This window comes from Nannospalax galili, unplaced genomic scaffold (genome assembly GCF_000622305.1).
Source record: "Nannospalax galili isolate Female #2095 unplaced genomic scaffold, S.galili_v1.0 scaffold85, whole genome shotgun sequence".
Lineage (NCBI taxonomy): Eukaryota > Metazoa > Chordata > Mammalia > Rodentia > Spalacidae > Nannospalax > Nannospalax galili.
In genome coordinates this window covers 8,754,948-8,777,493 of record NW_008358866.1, presented here as the reverse complement: position 1 = coordinate 8,777,493, position 22,546 = coordinate 8,754,948, and the positions used below count along the sequence as shown (strand labels likewise).

At 43.8% G+C, this 22,546-nt stretch overlaps 1 protein-coding gene across 1 annotated transcript in view; it reads left to right on the top strand.

The window, feature by feature from the left end:
* Positions 1-16,273, top strand: part of Tmbim7p — a 29,271-nt gene extending 12,998 nt beyond the window's left edge. Inside the window, exons 4-9 of the mRNA XM_008822542.1 lie at positions 748-838; positions 4,222-4,259; positions 4,347-4,434; positions 9,013-9,102; positions 11,510-11,557; positions 16,124-16,273. Of these exons, the coding sequence (XP_008820764.1) occupies positions 748-838; positions 4,222-4,259; positions 4,347-4,434; positions 9,013-9,102; positions 11,510-11,557; positions 16,124-16,273 (505 nt within the window). The remainder of the gene's footprint in view (positions 1-747; positions 839-4,221; positions 4,260-4,346; positions 4,435-9,012; positions 9,103-11,509; positions 11,558-16,123) is intronic.
* Positions 16,274-22,546: the final 6,273 nt, after the last annotated feature.

Here is a 22,546-nt window from a genome sequence, read left to right as displayed (position 1 = left end):
ATGACTAGTAATAATCAGATACAACAGATTAGAGACGCAAGCGCCAACATCTCCGTGTTAGTAGCAAAAACAATGAGTCTTTCTGCAACGAACGATATATTCTAAAATGAAATGGAGATCTTTTCTAAAGGTTAAAAACTCATTCAATTTTATTTCTTACAGGGCTTATACTGAGTACAATATTGTATAACTGTATTAATTCAACTGTGAACCTAGAAACTTATAGCCACTTGTGAAAGAGATGTACTCTTGCTCTGGAGTGTGTTACTGAATATGTTAAAGCTGTAGTGAAATGCTTCTTCTCATCATGTAGTTATTAAAAATTTTTTAAAATGATTAAAAAATTATTCTTCAAAGCATAAAAATTTGTTCCTTAATAATCAGTAGATGTGAAAAACATTACCATTGAAATCTACCTGGCAACTTTATATCCATACTCAGATGCCAAGGAGCTCAGAAAGTAACCAACTGTGACTAGTAATAATCAGATCTACAGAGATTAGAAACACATGTGCAAAGATCTTAATGTCAATTGCATTAAAAATGAATTTTTTTGTAAAAAAAGTTTGAAAAGAGAGATAAGTAAATAACTTTTTTTTACTTTATATGATTTATCAGGTAATAGCATATACTAATACATATTTGCACATATGATAACACATATCCTTCTCACTGTTTATATGTATGTAATATATCACGTGTTCAAGTTACCACAAGTGGTAATTCATGTTTTACATTGTCCTCCAGCCCAGCGTTTTTTGTTGTCTTTATTGTACTTGCTTGCTGTGGAGATCTCCACCGCCAGGTGCCTGCAAATTACATTCTCCTGGGATTCTTTGTAAGTAACCCTTGTTGGTGCATGCCCACCTCTGAAAAAATCCTTTTGTGAAGTCCCTTCATTGTGGAAACTTCTATGCAACAATACAGGTAGGGGTGTTTTTGAAACTCTCCTGGAATAATTCTGGCTGTAAAGAAGTAGTAACTTGCCCAGGAGACAGCATCCTCATGTCTTTACTACACTGTATCCCAGGCTACTCCTTTGTTCTGGCAAACCTGCCTCTATTGAGACTATACAAGAGTCCCTACCCAGTCAGGATGGCATCCCAGGAGCAGCTACCTTGACTGCTACCAGTCCTCTCTCTGTCAGGGATGAACACATTTTCTAATGGGGAGTGGCTTCCACATCTAACTCACAAACCTGTCAGCTATAAATGTAATTTTTTTCATTTTTGTAAAAATGTCTTTTATTTCAAGTGCCCCTTGGGAGCAGGTTCTTCCCCAATTCCACAATGTTCTTCTCAATATAGGGGTCTTTTCCAGTGCAAGAGCATCTACCACATTCTCCCACAGTCTGGTTTCTGGTTCCCCAACACCTTGTGGCGTGGTCTCCATCTTCAAGCCTCACCACTTCTACCCTTCTCTCCCTCAGTGTTGTTCTAGCCACACAGAACCATGTGACCCCTTCCTTTAGCAGTCTTTTTTTTTTTTTTTGGTCTTTTTGAGACAGGGTCTCCCTGTAGCCCCAGCTGTCCTGGAACTCACTATGTAGACCAGGCTGGCCTTGAACTCACAGAGATCTGCCTGCCTCTGCATCCTGAGTGCTGGGATTAAAGGCGTGCAACACCACACCCGGCTCAACAGTCGTTTTTTTTTTTTTTTCAATGCCCATGGGGACCTCAGAAGTAGATACATGAGCTCCTGGACTTCTTTTTTTCAAAATTTTATGTGTATGAGTGTATTGCTTGCATGTAGGTAGGTGCACCTGTGTTGTGCAAGGGCCTCGGAGGTCAGAAGAGGGTGTCAGATTCCCTGAAACTGGAATTACAGTTGTTAGCCGCCATGTGGGTGCTGGGAATCAAATCTGGGTCCTCCACAAGGGCAGCCAGTGCTTTTAACCACTGAGCCATCTCTCCAGCCCCACTCCTGGACTTCTTAAACCTGAATAGAACCAGAATCTCTCATCATTTGACCACCATCCCAACCCCAGGCTAAACATTCTGGAGGGTTCCAGGGCTTATTCTCAGAGAATGAGCAGCATCTCAGAGTCATCCCCTAACCCTGACTCTCACTGAAGAGTCTGGCCAAACCTCTTACCTCCTTGGTCTTCCAGCAGCTCACTGGTAGTAATCATCTAGGGTGTTTTGATGCTCTTGGGAAAGTCCAGAATTGTTGCCCCAGTGACTCAGGATAGCCAGCTCTGGTGTTTGTGTTTCCTCCATGCAGTGTTGACTATTCTTTCCTATGAAGATTTATTTACTAATCTGTTTATTCCTTAGCTGTTTCCAAATCGGATTTGAGGTAGCTTACACAAATATTTGCAATACAAGGAGATAAGATACATTGATAGGGAAATCCAATGGAAGGAAAAATAGGGTAGGGAAGCAAACACAGTGATTTTGACTTTTGTGCAAAACTCCGGAGTCCTGTGTACTCGAGGGTCCTGATACTAGATTTGGGTTTACCAATGATGTGAATCTCAGCATTAGAACCAAGAAATGCTTATTGTAAGTTATCTGTTGGAAGGAATAGGCTGGAGAATGTGGCTATCTGCTGCTGGTAGTTGGCACTTCCTTCAGGGTTAAGGAGTCTTTCTTAGCTGGAGTGGATCCCTGGCTCATTGCCCAGGACATTAAGTGGATTTTCCCAGTTCCTGTGCTATAGTGCAGATTATGTGATATTTTCAAGGTGTTTTCTTCATCTTTTCCTGGATCAATTATTTCCTGTTTCTCGGGGATGGAGAGAGAGAAAAGGGGGAGAGAGAGAGAGAGAGAGAGAGAGAGAGAGAGAGAGAGAGAGAGAGGAGACTGAAACAGAGAGAGGGAGGGAGACAGAGAGAGAGAGAGAGAGAGAAGAGGGGAACTGTGAATTTCTGAGGCTCTCTTCTGAGCAGGCTTGGCTTTTACAGTGGCTTCCAGCTTGAAGTTAGTCCCTCTTCCTCTCCCTTCCCAGTCCTTACTGACTGTCTTTCCAGTCTCTCCACAGACAGACAGACAGACAGACAGACACACACGCGCGCGCGCGCACACACACACACACACACACACACACACACACACACACACTTTACGTGCTAGTGGAGCTGGAGAAATATGAAGCAATTGCACCAGGAGAAAAGGAAGAACATATCTTAGAAGGAAGTTTGGAATTGAGCACATTATTTAAATATCATTGGTACATACAATAAATCCATTTTTTCCTCTAATGGAAATAAGGACTGCCTTCTTAGACAAGCTTAACAAAGCAGAGCATGAGGCAATCAGCCACCAGGCCTAAGAAATCCAGCAAGTGACTGGTGGGATTTTTGAGGTCCCAGTTCTGTTCCAGCTTCTGATCCGGTCTATCATTGTCTGACTGGAGAAGTTCAAAGTCAGTCTTGTCTGAAAACCTTGGTTAAGGATATGCCCTCCTTTTCATTCTCTGAGACTAGAGAACTTCCCTCAGTTCTTTCCATGAAGACCATCAGTTCCTAGTTTGCACTGGCAGTGTCCTGTGGGCTGGGGAACTTCTTGGTCTTCCCAGCTGCTTGCTGTTAGTGGCTCCTGAGCAACTGTGCGTCTGCCACATTGCCGTGTCTTTCTTGTTCTCACCCTCAGCCTTGCATGCCTGCTGGCTCTCAGCTTTCCCGCCTCTCCCACACCACCCACAGCCTGTCTTGACAATCTGAATCCTCCAGGGTGCCCTCCTGTGGGCACCTCTGCCAGGCACTGCCCTGCAGCCTCTTATCCTGGCACTGAGGTCTCAGTTCCAAGGCATGAAGAAATATTTTATGCTCACCAGGTACTAGGGACAATGGCAGTATCCAAAGTGTGGGCAAAGCATTCATGGAAACAGCATATGCTCTTCTGATAAAGTGTGCAGATAGTGTGTGGATGGCCCCATCTGACTGATAATACAGTCCACAAATGAACCTTTTACCTGGGTTTCCACATTCACAATTAGAACATAGTTCATTCACAGAGTATGTTAAAGTTCTTACTGTGGTCTAAGAAACTTTACTAATAAGATGATTTTTCTCTTGTCAGTCCTAGGGAGAGTGTGATAGAAATGATTAGTTGTACCATTTGTTTCCCATAACCACCCTGTGACCCCAGGGTTGTGTTTCCACTTGTTCTTGAGACCCTGTCCAATTGCACACATCTCAGATCACCTCCTCTGCAGTCTAGGACTCGGCCTCATTCTTCGAGAATCAGGCTGCTGATTCACTGCGAATTTTGGTTTTAGACACTTCTTCAAGGTCTGCTGTTAGGAGGTGTGTCAGTGTAAGTCTTTGCTACATATTTCTGTTTTATCGTGTATGCCTTTCTTCTTGAGTATGTCTGAGCAATAATCACAGTCTCTGGTTCCAGTTTCTATAATGCGGAGGAAGTATTATGGGCAACGGGAGCAACCACCGTGGTGACATTATCGCTCACTTTATTTGCTCTACAAACAAAAGTACGTATTACTGAAACAAATTTCAGCCATAAGGGAGTGTGCCAGATGTGTTCTTGTGCCCCCTCCCCCCGGCTGTGCTAACCAATGGGCCTCAGATGTCTGGTGCTCTTGCCTTGTCAGAATTGGGTCAGTGGTGCCCCATCTGGATACTGGAGGGAGGAGAGAGGCACTTACTCCTGTGGCTTCCTCTCCACAACTTCTCTTGGGTTGATCACATTCTTTTTTTGTGTGTGTGTTTTTGAGACAGGGTCTCCCTGTAGCCCCAGCTGGCCCGGGACTCACTATGTAGACCAGGCTGGCCTGGAACTCACAGAGATCTGCCTGCCTCTGCCTCCAGAGTGCTGGGATTAAAGGTGTGAGCCGTCACATTCTTTACCCAAATCCACTCACTACTTGTCTTGAGGTGGCCAGTTTAACACAACCCAACTCATGGGCTCCCTCTCCATCTTCCTTGGGGCCTACAAGCAGCCACAGCTACTCACCTAGACCAACTGGTACTGGATCCTCTGAACCGATTTTTGTAGGTGGTTCCTTTACAAACCAACCAACGCTCCTCAAACCATCCTGTTGGGTGTGCCATTTGTTCCCCTCTGGGGATTCATACAAGGAGTTTGAAATTTCAAAGCACTGACTGTTGACCAGAGCTCAAAAGTGCACTAACCTTAGCTTTAACTCAGGAGTACCTTTTTTTTTTGGTGGGGTACTAGATATCAACCCAGGGCCTGTGTGTACTAGGCAATGGCTCTACCACAGTCACACCCCAGTCCGGGACCATTTTTTTTTTAAAGATTTTATTATTTTTATGTGTATGAGTATATTGCCTGCATGTGTGTAAGTGCACCCATGTTGTACAATGCCTGTGGAAGTCAGAGAGGGTGTCAGATCCCCTGGAGCTGGAGTTACAGGTGACTGTTAATCCAATATGTGGGTGCTGGGAATCAAACCTGGGTCCTCTGTAAGAGCAACCAGTGCTCTTAATCACTGAGTTGTCTCTCCAGCCCCAGGCACCATTTTTTAAAAAAATTGTAATGTCATTACAAAAAAATTGTAATCTCTAGTCCTGAGACACTCCTTGAGATTTAGTGAGCTCTTTCCAGTGGCCCTTCCTTTTTCAGTTTTGACCACCTTCCTGTGGTAAATGGTGGGCTCACTTTAGTAAGTTTAATAATTTAGAAAGGCGTCTTTTCTCCATTGTTTGGCCACTTCATAAGGACAGTTTTATACACAGGCAGAATTTTAGCCTGTAGCTGTCAGAAAAAGAAGGCCCAGAGAGGCAAAACGATCTGATTTAGTCAAATTGTATCAAAAGTAGAGAGGTTCAGGGACTGGTGAGATGGCTCCATGGGCAAAGTGCTTGCTGTGGAAGGATGGTGACCTGAACTCGATCCCAGCATCCACATAAGAAGCTGAGCGTGGTGGTAGGATTTTGTAATCCAGCACTGGGGAGGCAGAGTCAGGGAATCCCTGGAGTTCTCTGGCCAGTCAGCCTAGCCTAATTGCTGAGTTTCAGGTCCCTGTGAGCAACCCTGTTTCAAAACACAAGGTGGACGGCTCCTGAGGAATGACACCTGAGGTTGACCTCTGGCCTCCACTCACACCACACACCACACACACACACACACACACACACACACACACACACTCACGTGCATCCCCTCTTGCATCAAGTAGAGCTTCGATTTTAATTTGGAATCGTATCAGTATTTGCCATCTCAAGATGGTCATGAGGTGGTCTGACAGTGCAGGCTAGACTCATCAAGCCATTTAAAACCTAAATGTCAGGATACTTTTTCAGAAACCCTACAAGTATTTGAATCACAGGTAATAGATGACTTGAGATCAGGGCAGTGAAACATTCTAATGGAAAGCATCTTAAAGGTGGTTCTGGTTACTGTAAAATGATTTTAAAAGACAGTTGAACTTATGCTCAACTAAACTTTTTTTTAGGGGCGTCTTTTTGAGACGGGGTCTCGCTATAGCCCCAGCTGGCCTAGAACTCACTGTGTAGCTCTGGTTGGTCTTGAACTCACAGAGATCTGCCTGCCTCTGCCTCCTGAGTGTTGGGACTAAAGGTGTGTACCACTATGCCTGGTTCAACTAAACTTTTTTTTTCTGATGATGATGTGTCATGGGAATCCACACAATTCTCTCCCTCTACAGGAAATGTAACCATGCACTGAGCCTGGGTTTTCTCATCAACACCAACCTGTCCACTTGGGGAAACTTTTTAACAGAATATCTACTTGGTTTAAATGTAGTCAGATCCCATTCTTGAAACAGCTCCTTTGGGCTGAGAGATAGTTTCATGTGAACACAAGATGCTCAGCCTCTAGGTCTCCACTGTGCTAGCTTTCCTCTCTAACATGGGTCTGGAAGTTTGGGAGGAAAGTAGGGCTTGTGGGAGCTTTTGGTGCTAGTCAAGGAGAGGGGATGGTGGAAGAGATGTCATGATCCATTACTGTCCTTGAATGATGGTCCACAGGGTCCCAGGGTCACTGTAATGTCTGAAGCTGAAATCCCACCTCAGGTATGACTCAGACGTGTCGGTCTTGAGTCTGGTCAGAGCTGGCAGGGGTTCACTCTGAGTCAACCTTGCCGCAGCTCTCCTCCTTTCTGCCAAAGAGGAGCAAGCCTTAAGACTTCACCATCAAGAGCCAAATTCACTGCTGTCTAGACTTGCTCTGGCCAAGAGGAACATAGTAGGAGCCTCAAGTCTAGGTCATCACATAATTTGAAATTTCCTAGAATTCTAGTTTGCTTCAATTGCTGTGACAAAACACTCTGACCAATACCAACTTGGGGGAGGAAAGGGTTTATTTGGCTTACATCTCCTGGATCACAGTTTATCACCGAGGGAGCCCAAGGTTGGAAATCAAGGCAGGAACCTGGAGGCTGGAGCTGAAGCACAGGCCATGGAGGAATGTTGGTTACTGGCTTGCTCTTCTGGCCTGCGATCAGCCTGCTTTCTTATGCAATACACGACTACCTGCCCAGGGGCGGCACTACCAACAGTGGGCTGGGCCTTCCCACATCACTCAACAATCAAGAAAATGCCCCACAGACATGGCCACAGGCCAGTTCAATGGAAGCAATCCCCCAGTTGAGGCTCCTTCTACTCAGGTGTGTCAAGTAGACAACTAAAGCTGTCCAGCACATCTAGTAACTACATTAAAAAGGTAAAAAAAAAAAAAAAAAAACAGAGGGAACTAATTCTCTTTATTTAATCCAATATATATGAAATATTAACAAGTAATCCATATGACAAAAAAATTATCACTTTGCATTTTAGTATATATTTCCCACTCTCAGCAAATCTCAATTCAGATCAGTCAAATGTGGCTAGCAGCTCCTGTATTGAAAACAACAGCTGGAGGTTAAATACCTCTTGCATCTGAATTCCCTAGGGGTGCTTTGATGGGCATACAGATGGACACTGTTGGGTCAGTGGGGCTGGATAGGGCCTGGACATTAGTGCTTCCCAATGGGGCTAAAGGGTCTGCAAGTCTAAGAACACTTGGAGAACTAATCACATGTATTATTCTCTGGTGTATTAAGGGCAGGGGGGAAAAACGAAAGAAAATATCTTGGGTATTTTCAGTATTGAGCCTGTTGCTTTCATAATTAAAATTCTTTTCATGTCCTTTAAGGAAAAAAAAAACCTCTTAGGTCACTAATTTATAAAGGCAAACCCAAAATCAACATTAATAAAATTCAAAGTTACAAATGAATCAACAGTAGTTTGTGGAAGCTTAATATAAAAAATATAAACTTGCATAAGAGACACTGTTAACATAATGGTATATTTCATTTTCTCAATGCCTATATATATATGTTTTTAAAATATGAATAATTGGGTCTGGAGAGATGGCTCAGCGGTTGAGAGCACTGACTGCTCTTGCAGAGGACCTGGTTTGATTCCCAGCACCCACATGGCGGCTACAAACTGTCTTTAACTCCAGTTCCAGGGGAATCCGAAGCCCTCTTCTGACCTCCTCGGCATTGCACGACACGGGTGCACTCACTTACATGCAGGCAATATACACTTATACACATAAAATAAAAATAATATTTTTAAAATATGAATAATTATGATCATATTATACATACACATTTATATCTTACTAGTGTATCATTTTATTAGAGGAAAATTTTTTTAAGATAAGGATTCATGTATAGGAGGCTGGCTTTGAACTTGCTATATAGTGCTATATAGTGGCAGATGACCTCGAACTTCTGCCTCTACCTTCTGAGTGCTGGCACTACAGGTGTGATCCTCACACCTGGTTTTAAGGGGGAATTTCCCATAAATACAAAAATAGGATACATGTAATAAACTTTCATGTACCCATTACCCAGTTCGAAAATCATCAACTAGTGGCTCCCATTATTTCATCTTAACTTCCACCTTGTCCTCCCTCCTGAAGGAAACCCCAGTGAATGTGATACTTAATGTGGCTAATGCATTTCCATGGTTCTCAAAATTGGTCAGGGCAAATTGTGCATGGGTAAAAATGTATGTATGAACATCAGAAACCCAGTCTTGATGTTGAAGAAGCCTTGCTCTGTTTGTTTCCTCAGTTGGATTTTACTTTGCTAAACGGAGTCCTGTTTGTGTGCATCATCGTACTAATGATCTTTGGAATTGTCCTAATTGTTGTACGAACATTAGTAAGTGCCTATCATTTTGAAACCCTTAAGAAGTATTCAAAGTATGAGGAAGTGCTGGCTGGGTCAGGCTCCGTCCTTCGAGAAGCAGACATGGCATAGGGTTAGCTAAGCATGCAAGGATTATTATTATTATTAATGTTATTATTTGTGGCGCTGGGGATTGAATTCAGGGCCTTGAATACAGTAGGCAAGCACTCTACCTCTGAACTACATCCCTAGCCCTTGGCAAGGCTTTTCAAAATTGTCCTTGAGACTAAAGACAAATTGCAGGGGATGGCACAGCCCAGCATCTGAGGCTCAGGGTGTATTACATTCCCCTTCAAGTATCCAAAGGTCTTTCAGGTCCATCTTAATGGCACACAGGTATCATTGGGGAAGTACCATAGATAGGGGATTGAGTGTGTGACTATTGATCCTCTACTCTAGACAACAGTGGTCCTTCCCTAACAGGTTCTTGAGGAGATGGTATCCTCAGGGGCAGACCCAATGTCCTCTCCTGCATGCAGGCGCTGCTTGCTTGAAGTGGGAAAGTGGGTTCTCTGGTCTTTCCAACAGCATCCCACAGGAGGCTGCTTAGTGTCCTAGATTGCTTTCTGTTACTGTGTAAAACACTGACCAAAACCAACTTGGGGAGGAAAGTGTTTATTCTAGCTTACAGGTTACAGTCCATCATCAAGGAAGCCAGGCAGGAGCTCAGCAGGAATGAGGAGGAAGGAACTGAGGCAAAGGAACACTGCTTCCTGGCTTGCTTCCCCTGTCTTGCTCAGCTACCTTTCTTATGCAGCTCAGGCCCACCTGTCTAGGGTTGGTTCCACCCACGGTGGCCTGGGTCCTCTCACATCAATTAGCAATCAAGAAAATGTCCCACAGATATGTCCACAGGCCAATCTGATGGAGGCAATTCTTCAGCTGAGGTGCTCAAGAGGGAAGACCCAGTTGGGTCAAGTTGACAACCAAGATTAGCCATACAGTGTCTACTTGGCTTTTCCTTTAATATATATTCATTGAATTCTTTTTTTGTTATTATTTTATGTGTATGTGTGCATTGCCTGTATGTGAATAAGTGCACCCATGTTGTGCAATGCCTGCAGAGAACAGAAGAGGCCATTGGATCCCCTGGAACTGGAGTTACGGACAGTTGTTAGCTGCCATGTGGGTGCTGAGATTCGAACCCAGGTCTTCTGCAAGAACAGCCAGTGTTCTTAACTGCTGAGCCATCTCTCCAGCCCCATTCATTGAATTCTTATTTGAAAAAAAGACATATCTCTGTGATGTCTTTGACTTTGTCTTCAAAATATAGGTACCAGCTCTCTGGATATCATATACATAGTTATTTGTCAAACTAGACAATCCCAGCCAGAACTCCTAGTCATATGTTTGAAGATCATATAAAAGGTCCACTTGCTGCCAAATAAATTCTTTGGTTCAGCACTCGAATCAAGATGACCTTGGAACTTTAGTCAAAGGGTGACAGGTCCCAGGCTTGTCCTCAATGAACCTGACCTCCAGCAGGGTCTCCATATAGGGACACTCAGATCCTATAGGACCATATCGCATATATATTGCTTTCTCCATTTCTGCTCCAGAGCCAGTCCATGCACAAAGCAATGAAGAGTGGAACACTGCCTGACGTCACGTAGGCCCATTGACCCATGTCACCTCCACCCCTTACTGCCTGGGGGAACTCTGAATGGATTAAAGTTCTCTGAGTCTGTTTGCTCATCTATAAAATGTACAAGAAATAATGCTCAGGAATGTTGTGAGAATTGATGTGATGCCTAGATGAGAAATACACACAAGGCCTATATCTGACATCAAATAAGAATTCAATTCCCAGGCTGGAGAGATGGCTCAGTGGTTACAAGCACTGACTGCTCTTGCAGAAGACTCAGGTTCGATTCCCAGCACCTACATGGCAGCTAAGAACCATCCTTAAGTCTGGTTCCAGGGAATCAACACCCTCTTCTGACCTCTGCAGCACTGCACGACATACACTCACATACATGAAGACAATACACTCGTACACATAAAATAGAAGCAAAAAAATTGAAAAAAAAAAAAAAAAAAAGAAAAACAAAGAATTCAGTTCCCCGTGCTTGGAGCTGAGGAGAAGGCAAATCCTCCAGGAGGGTTATATGGATAAGGCAGGCAGTGAACCATGCCCCACATGAATGCAATGTAAAACACTTACTTGATGAATACTATCAGCATGTTTTGAGGTTAGCTTTCCTTTGCTTGCTTATTGGAACTGAGTGGTGAGTAGATGCTGGTTACTAGGTTCAAGAAAAGGTTGATTCCCACTGGTTTGGCTGTCCTCACGTTGGGCGCTTATCTGAGGTAATGACTTTTGTAAGCATCTTTGCTACTCCAGATCTTGTTAAGCTACACTTGTTTGCTTTCTCTGCAGTGGCTACATGTACTGTATGCTGCTCTGGGGACGGTACTTTTCTCCATGGTAAGTCGTTTTCTCTCTCTGCACTGACAGGCCTCATACTGGGCAATGGAGCCAGTCATTCATTAAGAAACAACATTTGTGGGGCTGAAAGTATCACATTTTGGGGCTGGGCATTGGTAGACTGCTTGCCTGACACATACAGGGTCCTGAGTTTGGTTCCCACTACCATACAAACAAAAATAAAAAACAATAACGAAATAGGAAAATATGACTTTCCTTAAAGAGTCAATGTTTCAGAAAAGAAAGGCTTATGTAGAAGTCTTGACACTTGTTGCAAGGCATGCCTTAATTTTCTCCCCAGGTAGGCCTCTCAGCCTGTTCCTTTTTACCAGGCACTTCCTGCAGGGACCTGGTAGGGTCACCACTGATACCTTCAGGGATCTCTTTCTGCTTAGTCCTATCTCTTGCTGATATAGCTTTACTTTTTTTTTTTTTTTTTTTTTTTTTGGTTTTTTTTAACAAGGGCCCCTCTTGCTCAGCTGTATTTGCATTATTCTCTCATTTAATCATTGAGTCTTTTTCAAGTTTTCTCTCTTCTGCCTCCCGAGTGCTGGGATTAAAGGCATGCACCACCATGCCTGGCATGCATTACTTTTTAAATAGAATATTCCTTAAAAATAACTGTAAAGCAGCCGGGCGTGGTGGCGCACACCTTTAATCCCAGAACTTGGGAGGCAGAGGCAGGCGGATCTCTGTGAGTTCAAGGCCAGCCTGGTCTACATAGTGAGTTCCAGGACAGCTGGGGCTACAGGGAGACCCTGTCTCAAAAAGACCAAAAAAAAAAAAAAAAAAAAAAAAAAAAAAAAAAAAAAAAAAAAAGTAATGCATGAGTGTATTTTAAAATCCAAACAACATGGATTCAAAATGAAAATAAAACTCACCCTCTTCTCCCTATAAGTAACCCCTGGTCATAACAATTTCTGGGAGTCTTTTTGGATGTTCTTTACATATATGCACCATTTCCTCCTCCACTAAGGTGGTCACACTCTGAATGATAATCTCCTTTTGCTTTTTTCCTAAGAATAATGTTTTCAAGCCAGGTGTGGTGGCACATGCCTTTAATCCCAGCACTCAGGAGGCAGAGGCAGGCAGAGCTCTGTGAGTTCAAGGCCAGCCTGGTCTACATAGTGAGTTCTAGGACAGCTGGGGCTGCAGGGAGACCCTGTCTCAAAAAAGACCAAAAAAAAAATACCAAAACAACAACAGTGGTTTCAGGGATGGAGAGATAGCTCAGTGGTTAAGAGCTAAGATCACTGGCTGCTCTTGGGGTTCAGTTCCCAAGACTGACGTGGTGGGTAACAATGGTCTATAACTCAAGTTCCAAGGGATCTGATGTGACATCCTCTTCTGACCTTCGAGGGAACTACAGGACATGGATTCACTTATAATACATGCAGGCCATACACTCACACACATAAAAAAATAATAATTTTAAAAGGAATAATGGTCTCCAGACACTGGGAGAGCTGGGTCTAACTCATTCTTTTTAAGGCTTGCGTGTATTCCATTTTACGCTTTATCATCACTTCTTTTCGTGTTTAAAAAAAATTGTGTGTGGCACTGTGGATCAAACCCAGGATCTTTTACGTGTCAGGCAAGACCTCCATCACTGAGTTACACTTACGAGGAGTTAAAGAAAAAAAAAATTGTGTGTGTGTGGGGGGGCATGTGCACGCATGTGTGCTGGCGTGCGTACACAGAAGTTGGAAGACGACATTGGGTGTCCTGCTTTATCACTCATCCTCTTTATTCTTTTGAAACAGGCTTTCTCACTGAACCTGGAGTTCAGCTGGTGGCCAGCAAGCCCCAGTGATCTTCCTGTCTCCACCTCCACAACTCTGGGGTTACAGGCACATGTGTACATTTGCACATGTCACACTGGGCTTTTTACATGGGTACTGGAGATTTGAACTTAGGTCCATGGGCTTCTGCAGCAAACGCTCTTACCCGCAGAACCATCTACGTAGCCCTCAAGAAAAAAAGTCTTAACAGAGGGTCTCACTATGTAGTCCTTGCTGGCCTGTAAATTGCTATGTAGACCAAACTCACAGAGATTTACATGCTTCGGTCTCCCAAGTGCTGGGATTAAAGGCATGTGCCATCACACACCTAGCAAGAAAAAAAAATTTTTTTTGGTCTTTTTTGAGACAGGATCTCCCTGTAGCCCCAGCTGTCCTGGACCAGGCTGGCCTTGAACTCACAAAGATCTGCCTGCCTCTGCCTCCCAAGTGCTGGGATTAAAGGCGTGCGCCACCATGCCTGGCCCTGAAAATTTATTATAAGAATTTCTAAACATTTTGAGAAAGTGAAGGAATGGCATGGTGAACCCCATGTAACCATCACCAAACTTTAAAGGCCCCACATTCATGTCACTGCATTCCTTTTGGTACCTGGTGTAGTTGTTTTCCTTTACGTGCCAGGAAAAAAGTATGCAGTTGAATTTCCTCATCTCTTCTTATCATACAGGAAATGATTTTTGCCCACCTTCCTTTTCCTCTGTGAGCTCAGCCTTTATGTGCTATTTGTGGGCCTGCATTAGGCACAGTTCTTTTTCACAAAAGCAGGATGATAAAGGAAAAGCAAAAAGTCCTGTAGATTCAGGCAGGCCCCCCAACACCAAATACCTGTAGGAGGACAGTGTGTGCGCATATGTGTGTGTGTGTGTGTGTGTGTGTGTGTGTGTCTGTGTATACACACACTTGCATGTGGACTACCAGAGTTCTGTTTGGGGGTGAGTCAGAGTACTACACTTGAAAATGCTCCCAGGGGGTCAGAGTCCAGCTAGAGGTTGGCTGTGTCTTGGATGGTATCCTGAGCCTCTGTCCCTTTAGAGGGACAGGGCACAACTGGATTCTTGCTCATTTTCCTCTCCCACTGGACACATAACTGCACTACCTAAACTACCTGCTCATGCTGTGAAATGATTGAGTCATTATACCTCTTATGAGAAGTAAGATTAATTCAGGGATCTTTAGAGGGAAGGGAAAAGTCCTTTTTCCCAAGTCAGGACTCTAGAATGCTAGAAACATGCTCAGCTATTAGGACATTTGAGTGTCCAAATTGTCCTAGTTTGCCTGGAGCTGAGGGGCTTCCCAGGACAACTAAGTTTCTTGGGACAGATTTCACAAAGTGGATGTTATTCTAAAAAGGATTAAAAGCCTGGTCTACAGAGTGAATTCCAGGACAGTTGCGGCTATAGGGAGACCCTGTCTCAAAAAGACCCAAAAAAAAAAAAAAAAGTTTGTCTGACAGGGCCCCATCACAGCACTAGGCTCTGAGTCTAGCCTGGATGCTGTTACCTGGTCGCCTCATGTGGCAGTAGGCACGAGGCTAAGAGAGGGCTCTTTGCTCTTTTTCACATTGATGTTTAGGAACCTGTAATTTTACCTACTGAGCTGAAATGTCCTGGGGTTTGGAGGATCATCTAACCACACACTTCCTTCTCATTCTGTTTTGGGTATAGAGACACCGCCACAATGCTATCCCTAGATGGTAAGATTTGCTATTGCCCAAAGCTCCAAGAATCCGATTCTTAAAAAAAAATTTGTATTATTTTTATGTGTATGTATGTTTCGCCTGTAGGTATGTAAGTGCATCATGTACATGCAATGCCTGCAGAAGCCAGGAGAGGCCTTGGATCCCATTAGCCACCATGTGGGCGGGGGGAATGGAACCTAGTCCTCTGTAAGAGCAGCCAGCGCTCTTAACTGCTGAGCCAGCTCTCCAGTTCCAGACTTTGGCTCTTACTCTGAGTGGGAAGGAAGCATCTTGTTTTGGTGTAGTAAGTGTGGGGAAGACACAGATATAAGGAAGCTTGTAGTGATGTGTTCATCTGGTCCACATCACTGATGGAGGTCACAAAGGTTTTTGGGGTTGGAAAGCAAAGGAAGTTCACACATTTGGTCCCATAGGCTTCAGCATGTTGAGGCACTTGCTCTCAGAGTGCAAAGTAGGGAGATTTCATCAGTGACAGATATGAAATATTAAGTTCCAAATTGACTTTCTATATAATTTTCCTCCCTTCCTTCCTCCTTCCATTTCTTCCTTTTTGAGATGGGGTTTCAAGTAGCCCAGACTGGTCTTTAATTTGCTATGTAGTTGAGGATGACCTTGAATTTCTGACCTTCCTGTCTTCATCTCTCCAGTGCAGGAATTACAGGCAGGTACCACCAAGCCAAGTTTATGAGGGTACTGGGAATGGAATCCAGGGCTTCACGTATGCTATGCAAGCACCCTAACAACTCAGCTATATCCTCAGCCCTCTACATTTTTCTTAATGACAAAAATAACTTTTTCCAGGGGTTAGAGAGATGGCTCAGTGGTTAAGAGCATTGGCTGCTTGCAGAGGACTGGGGTTCAGTTCCCAGCACCCACATGGAGGCTAATAATCATAATTCCAGGATCAGATGCCCGCTCTGGCCTCTGCAGGCGTTCTATATATGCAGACAATACACTTATATATGTAAAAAAACCCAAAAAACAACAAAAACCTTTTCCTAGATCATTTATGACACTTTGTTGGTAGACATGTACAATTTAACTGGCTAATTCTTCCTTTTCTTCAAGTACTTGGTGATGGATGTGCAGCTGATGGTTGGAGGGAACCATCATTCTACCCTCAACGCTGAAGAGTATGTGTTTGCTGCTCTGAATATCTACTTGGATATCATCAACCTTTTCCTTTTTATTCTGCAACTGATTGCAATGGGCCGGTAGCTGATGGCCAGGCTTTTGTTGAGACGAGGGAAGAGGGGACACCTGTGAAGTGTTGCCAGACTCAGGCTTGCACGGGTGACTTCATAAGTCCTTTCATTTTTTTAGTGATTTATTATTATTTTTTGTCAAATGAAACTAAGCACTCAGTAGATGGTAACTGTTGTTATATCTTTTATTTCCATTGTCACATAGCAAAACTTTCTGGGAAATATTTGATTTTTATATTCAAAATGAGTATCATAATTACATATTCATATACATTTATAAGGTGCCCATTGGTTTATTGAAGGTTTCCGGGTATGATTTAGAGCTGTAAACACCTCTGTATGTGAATAAAGCTGATTATAGAAACCCCCAAATACTTTATTTCTCTTGATGTGGACATTGTGTGGGAATATTTTAGTGTCTTTAATAGTAGGAAAAACATATTGGGCCATATTAATAGCTGTCTGGGGAACGTGTAGCCCATGGGCCACAGGCTGAACAGGTCTGTGAGTTTGGAAACACAAGAATCAACTGTTAATACCCACAGTGAGTCCTGAGTTATAAAAATACAGAGAGCTCACAATGAACTCACATTCATTTGCTTGTTGCTCTAAGCAGGTCAGTAAATCATAGCCTGTGGGCCAATATCTGGCTTGGCACCTGCCTTTTAAAAAACTTAAAAGGGATAATTATAGGTTCATAGGAAGTCATTAAGTTAGCAGAGAGGCCTTGTGTAAACCATTACCTGGTTTTCTCCAGTGATAATCTCTCACATGATTCACAGTATCAAAACAGGTGTTGTTTTTTTTTTTAAAGACAGTGTCACTATGTAAGCCAGACTGACCTGGATTGTACTTTTCTTGTCATTGAAAAAGTTACATGAATGGGGTGCTGGAGAGATAGCTTAGCAGCTAAGAGCACTGGCCACTCTTGCAGAGGACCTGGGTTAGATTCTCAGCACCCACATGGCAGATAACAACCATCTGTAACTCCAGTTTCGGGGGATCTGATGCCCTTTTATGACCTCCTTGGGCACTGTACACACAGAATGCACTTACATACATGCAGGCAAAACACTCAAATACATAAAATTTATGAATCATGTTCAGGTTTTTTCACTGTGGTGTCTAGGAATGCAAGTGTTGAATCATATGGTAAGTATATTACTAGGTTTTTGTATGTGTGTGTGTTCATGTGTGTCACGGTATGTACATGCCAAGGTGCACATATGGAGGCCAGAGGACAACCTTGGGTGTTGGTACTTGCCTTCCACATTGTTTGAGACCATCTCTTGTTTGTTGTTTGCTGTTGTGTGCCCAAGACTGGCCCATGAGCTTTCCAGGACCCTCCTGACTCTGCCTCCTAACTCCTTGTAGGAGCACTGGGGTTACAGGTGCATGTTACTATGCTCCGCTTTACATGGGTTCTGGATTTAAACTCAGGACCTCATGCTATTGTGCCAGTGAGCCATCTCTTTAGTCCTATTATTAGTTTTAAAGAAACTACCAAATTAATTTCCAGGGTGGCTGTACCGCTTTATATCTCATCAGCAATGCATGAGCAATCTGGTTTGTTTCTGTGTTCTTACCAGCACTTAGTGTTGACATTAGTATTTCATTTTAGTCATCCTGTGTGGTGTCTTTTTGCTATTTTAGTTTGTGTTTTCCAGATGAGTAGCGATGTGGAAACTTTTTGTCTGTCTTTTGTGTGTGTGTGTGGTGTATGCATGCGAGTGTGCAGGTGTATGTGCCTGTGTGTGTGTGTGCTGGTTTGTTTCTGTGTTCTTACCAGCACTTAGTGTTGACATTAGTATTTCATTTTAGTCATCCTGTGTGGTGTCTTTTTGCTATTTTAGTTTGTGTTTTCCAGATGAGTAGCGATGTGGAAACTTTTTGTCTGTCTTTTGTGTGTGTGTGTGGTGTATGCATGCGAGTGTGCAGGTGTATGTGCCTCTGTGTGTGTGTGTGTGTGTGTGTGTGTGTCGGCCAGAGGAGGAGGTTGGACAGCGCCCTCTAGTGTTCTGCCTTATTCCCTTGAGAAAGGGCCTCTGTGAACTGCAAGCTGTTTCAGTTAGCCTAGCTGGCTAGCGAGCTTCCAGGATCTGCCCGTCTCCTCCCCCACTCCACTGGGGTTACAGGCATGCACAGCCATGCCTGACTTTTTACATGGGTGCTGGGGTTCCAAACTTCATGCTTGCAGAGCAAGCACTCTTAGCCATTATGGCATCTCCCCAGCCCTTCATTTGCTTTCTTTGGTGAAGCATCTCTTCATATCTTTTGTCCATCTTAGGAGTCTTCAGATCTGTTTGCAAACACCTCCTCACAGGCTAACCTCTGTCTTTCATTTTCTTCATAGAGTCTTTCACATTCTGCCTAAATTTGCTTTCTTCCTTCATGGATTATGGTCTTGATATCATCTGGAAATTGTTTCCTGCTCTAAATTCTCAAATTTAAGTCTTACACCCACACTTACCTAGCATGTGTGTGGTTCTAAATTCCACCCACTGTACTGCAGAAGTCTTCTATTCTCTAATCCACTTTAGGTAAGGTGTGAATCACAGACAGAGGTTCCTATTTCTGTCTGCCTCACACCATTTATGACAGTGTCACCTTTGAAGACACTATGCTTCCTCCTTTTGTACCTTTATCACAATAAGCTGAAAAAAATTTGTTACATTTCATCTTATCTATAACCAAAAAAGCCAAAAAATCTTACTGGGTCTTGAGGGTGTAGTTCAGTGGCAGTGTGTTTGACAAGCTTGTAGGAGGCCCTGGGTTTGATCCTCAGCACTGAAAGCAAACAACAAACAAAACAAAACACCTTGCTGTAATCTGGTATAAGTCACCACCAAGCAACTGAAGAAAGTCATCACCTGTGGCCTGGGATTCTCCACTAACTACTGACTCTGCTTCAGGTAGTGGAGTTGGAAACATTCCCTCAGAAGGGCGGCTCTCATTCAGGTAAAACTGTGATACTTACAGGGCCAGGTTCCCTACACTCTCAAACACAGCATTCCTATTAACTAGCAAGGCTCATTTGATTTTGCATCTTATTTAATCCTCCAATTCAAGCTGGTCTACCCAAAGTCTAGATGTCAGAGCAGCATGTCTCAGGGCTTCCATGGGTCAGGCATTGTTTAAACAATTGTTTTCAAAATGGGTGTGCTTCGAGGCTACATCTGGCAGGTGGTAATGCTGTGCTGGGAAGAGGAGTCTCTGACTCAGTCCCTCTCCCTGGAGCTCCTACCTTGTTTCTGCTTGACTACCAGGGAGGGGGTTGCAAGGAAGGCTGAGGATCGATTTACATGTGCTGCTCTTCTTAATATGTGGAAGCCCCTGGAAGTGGGAATCCCATTGACAGTCATGAAACAAGTAGTGGGTCTATAACATCAATTTTAGTATACATTCAGATTTGGAGGGCACTGCATTAGATTGCCTAAAGGACTCCACTCACACGATACCTTTAGTTTCCTTTCACCATTACAGAACATGCTCCAAACCCATGTTCAATACAGGAAAAGATGGAGGAGAGTTGAGAATGTCAACTGTATGTGGCAGTAGCAAAAGGTAGCAAATGTGTGCCAGGTCACACTGCTCCCCAACCAGGTGGGAGTTAGGCTAGCTGCAGGGAAGAAGCACATTAGCTCTTTTCTACTGCAGCCCTTGCTCCAGGGCCTGAGCATCAACAGCTACTGTCCTGTGGCCATGGTGATGCCTCTCAGCATCCAGGGAACAGGGCCCTGGAACTTTCTCCCCTGGACATAGCCACTAGTCTTTGGCACCTTCTGCACCACCTATACCCAGCACTGTGTACAGCTTGCAGGGGCCCTGCCTGCTTCACACTTTAAGGGAGAGCTTTACATTCGCTTTTGCATTGGAACAGTGCCTGACTGTTAATCAAAGACCTTCCATTGTTTCAGTCTATCCACTTAGAGACCAAGGTTCTTATTTTGCCACTCCTTGACTCAGCAGTCAGAGCCACACTGCCTTTCAGCTGGGTCCATGGAGAACTGCCAACTGTGCCATGGAAACACCCCTTCCTCTGCTCGTCTGCCAGAGCAACAAGCCACACACCAACTGGACAGCTCACTTCAAGCTGTACTCTAGTGGCTAAGCCTCTAAACATTAGCTAAATCTGTGTTCATTAACAGGTAGGACTGTGGGAATCCAGAGGTCTCCCCCAGTCCTCACTTCACCTCATACCCATTACTTGGGTGAGAGCGTTCTCTACTATATCCCCAGGGGTCTTACACTTTCATGATAATACTCTTTTGGCTTATGGTTTCTTTTCTAGAAAATGTAATCTGTCAGCATCCTACTGCCCCTGCCAAAGACTTTCTTTTTTTTTTTAATATTTATTTTTCTTTTATGTGTATATGTGTATTGCCTGCACGTAAATAAGTGTCATGCAATGTCTGCAGACGTCAGAAAAGGGTCACATTCCCCTGGAACTGGAGTTACAGAGAATTGTTAGCCACCATGTGGGTGCTGTGAATGGACTCCAGGTCCTCTGCAAGAGCAGCCAGTGCTCTTAACCACTGAACCACTGAGCCATCTCTCCAGCCCCTTTTTTTTGGTCTTGAGACAGGGTCTCTCTGTAGCCACAGCTGTCCTGGAACTCACTATGTAGACCAAGCTGGCCTTGAACTCACAAAGATCCGCCTGCCTCTGCCTCCTGAGTGCTCGGATTAAAGGCAGGCGCCACCATCCCTGGCTGCTGCTGTTCCTCCTCCTGTTCTTCCTCCTCCTCCTCCTCCTCCTCCTCCCCTCCCCCTCCTCCCCCCCCTCCTCCTTTTTTTTTTTTTTTTTTAAAGGCAGGGTCTCCCTGTAGCCCTGGCTTGCCTGGAATACTATGTAGGCCAGGCTGGCCTTGAACTTACACAGCATTGCCTTGCCTCTGCCTCCCAAGTGCTGGGATTAAATGTCTGTGCCACCATCCCTGGCCCATTTTATCCTTCTTACAAACTGGTTACACTGTCACAGTCTCAGGCATGTTGGGCAAGACAGGAGACTCTGGGGTAGGAAGCAAAGGACTCTATCCCCAAGCTCAGCCTGCAGGATGACACTGGCCCATTTGTGTCAGTCCTGCATGCCTCTAGTTCCAGGTAACACATGGGCCTGGATGGTACTGGTGATGAGTGGGTTCCGTAAGCATTTAAAGAATACTCAGCATGAGAAACTCACAATTTTTATAGCAGACAGTTAAGCCTGTTGTCTTTAAGGTTCTAGATAAATCCTGAATGGTCCAGGCAAATTGTTGCCAGAGCCTTGCAGTCTCTGTACATGTAGCAGGCTGTGTTGGAACAGAGGGGACTAAGAGCTTGAAGCCTTTTCAGTGTTGTTCTGTTTACTCTTCTTGTGTATTTGTCTCTTGTCTATAAACCAATGCCTCACACCACGTAGGCCCTTGCACAAGAAGCACTCAATCAGACAAGGGACTAAGAGATGACAGACAGCCTGACCAAGAACACAGACAAATTAGTTTCAAAGACTTTGAAATCAATTCCTTCAAACGTTTGGCCTCCGGTTTGTCAGCTACTCATCAATTACAAGAACCGAGTGAAAGCTACAGGACACTTCTGGTCCATCTTTCTTTATGAACTACTGGTCTCAATCCCCAGCACAGCGAAAAGAAAACAAAAACAAACATCAAAAGCCCTGCCTGTTGCTAAAATAACAACTGTCATAAGAGACATTCTAGAAACAGCCATTTTTCTTTCTAGAGATCTTGTCTCCTGGCTCTGCTGACAAGGCAACTGTAGCTGAAAGGAAGACCCCATAATTATGCCATTAGCACAATACTGAGGTGAGACAACAGCCCTAAGTGCCGAGCACTGAACATTTTTTTTTCCCTATGGGATTATAATTTTGGTCTTTACCTCCTACCCCAGTCCCAATTCATATCATGATTTTAGTATGTAGATTCCAAAGTTTCAGTCTTTAGATACACACTAACTATAACTGTTCTAAAATAACAACCAAACTTTGGTAAGTCTCAGATTTTAACTTATAACAGGTTAAAGCAACAAATATCTAAGACTAAAGGGAACAAAGATGAGACCAGCAGCTGCAATAAACAATATTTAAGGAATAGCTCAGAACATGGACACTGATGGCTGTTTCAGATGCACAAAATGACAGGCATCAATAAAATGACATGACTTTAAGTGCTTAGCCAATGGCAGAGTCTGTGAAGTACCAGCTGGTGGCCTGGAACTAATGCACGTACACTGATGGTTGGATGCTGAGGCCTGTGCTATTACCAGAAGGGATGGAGAATGAAGCAGTG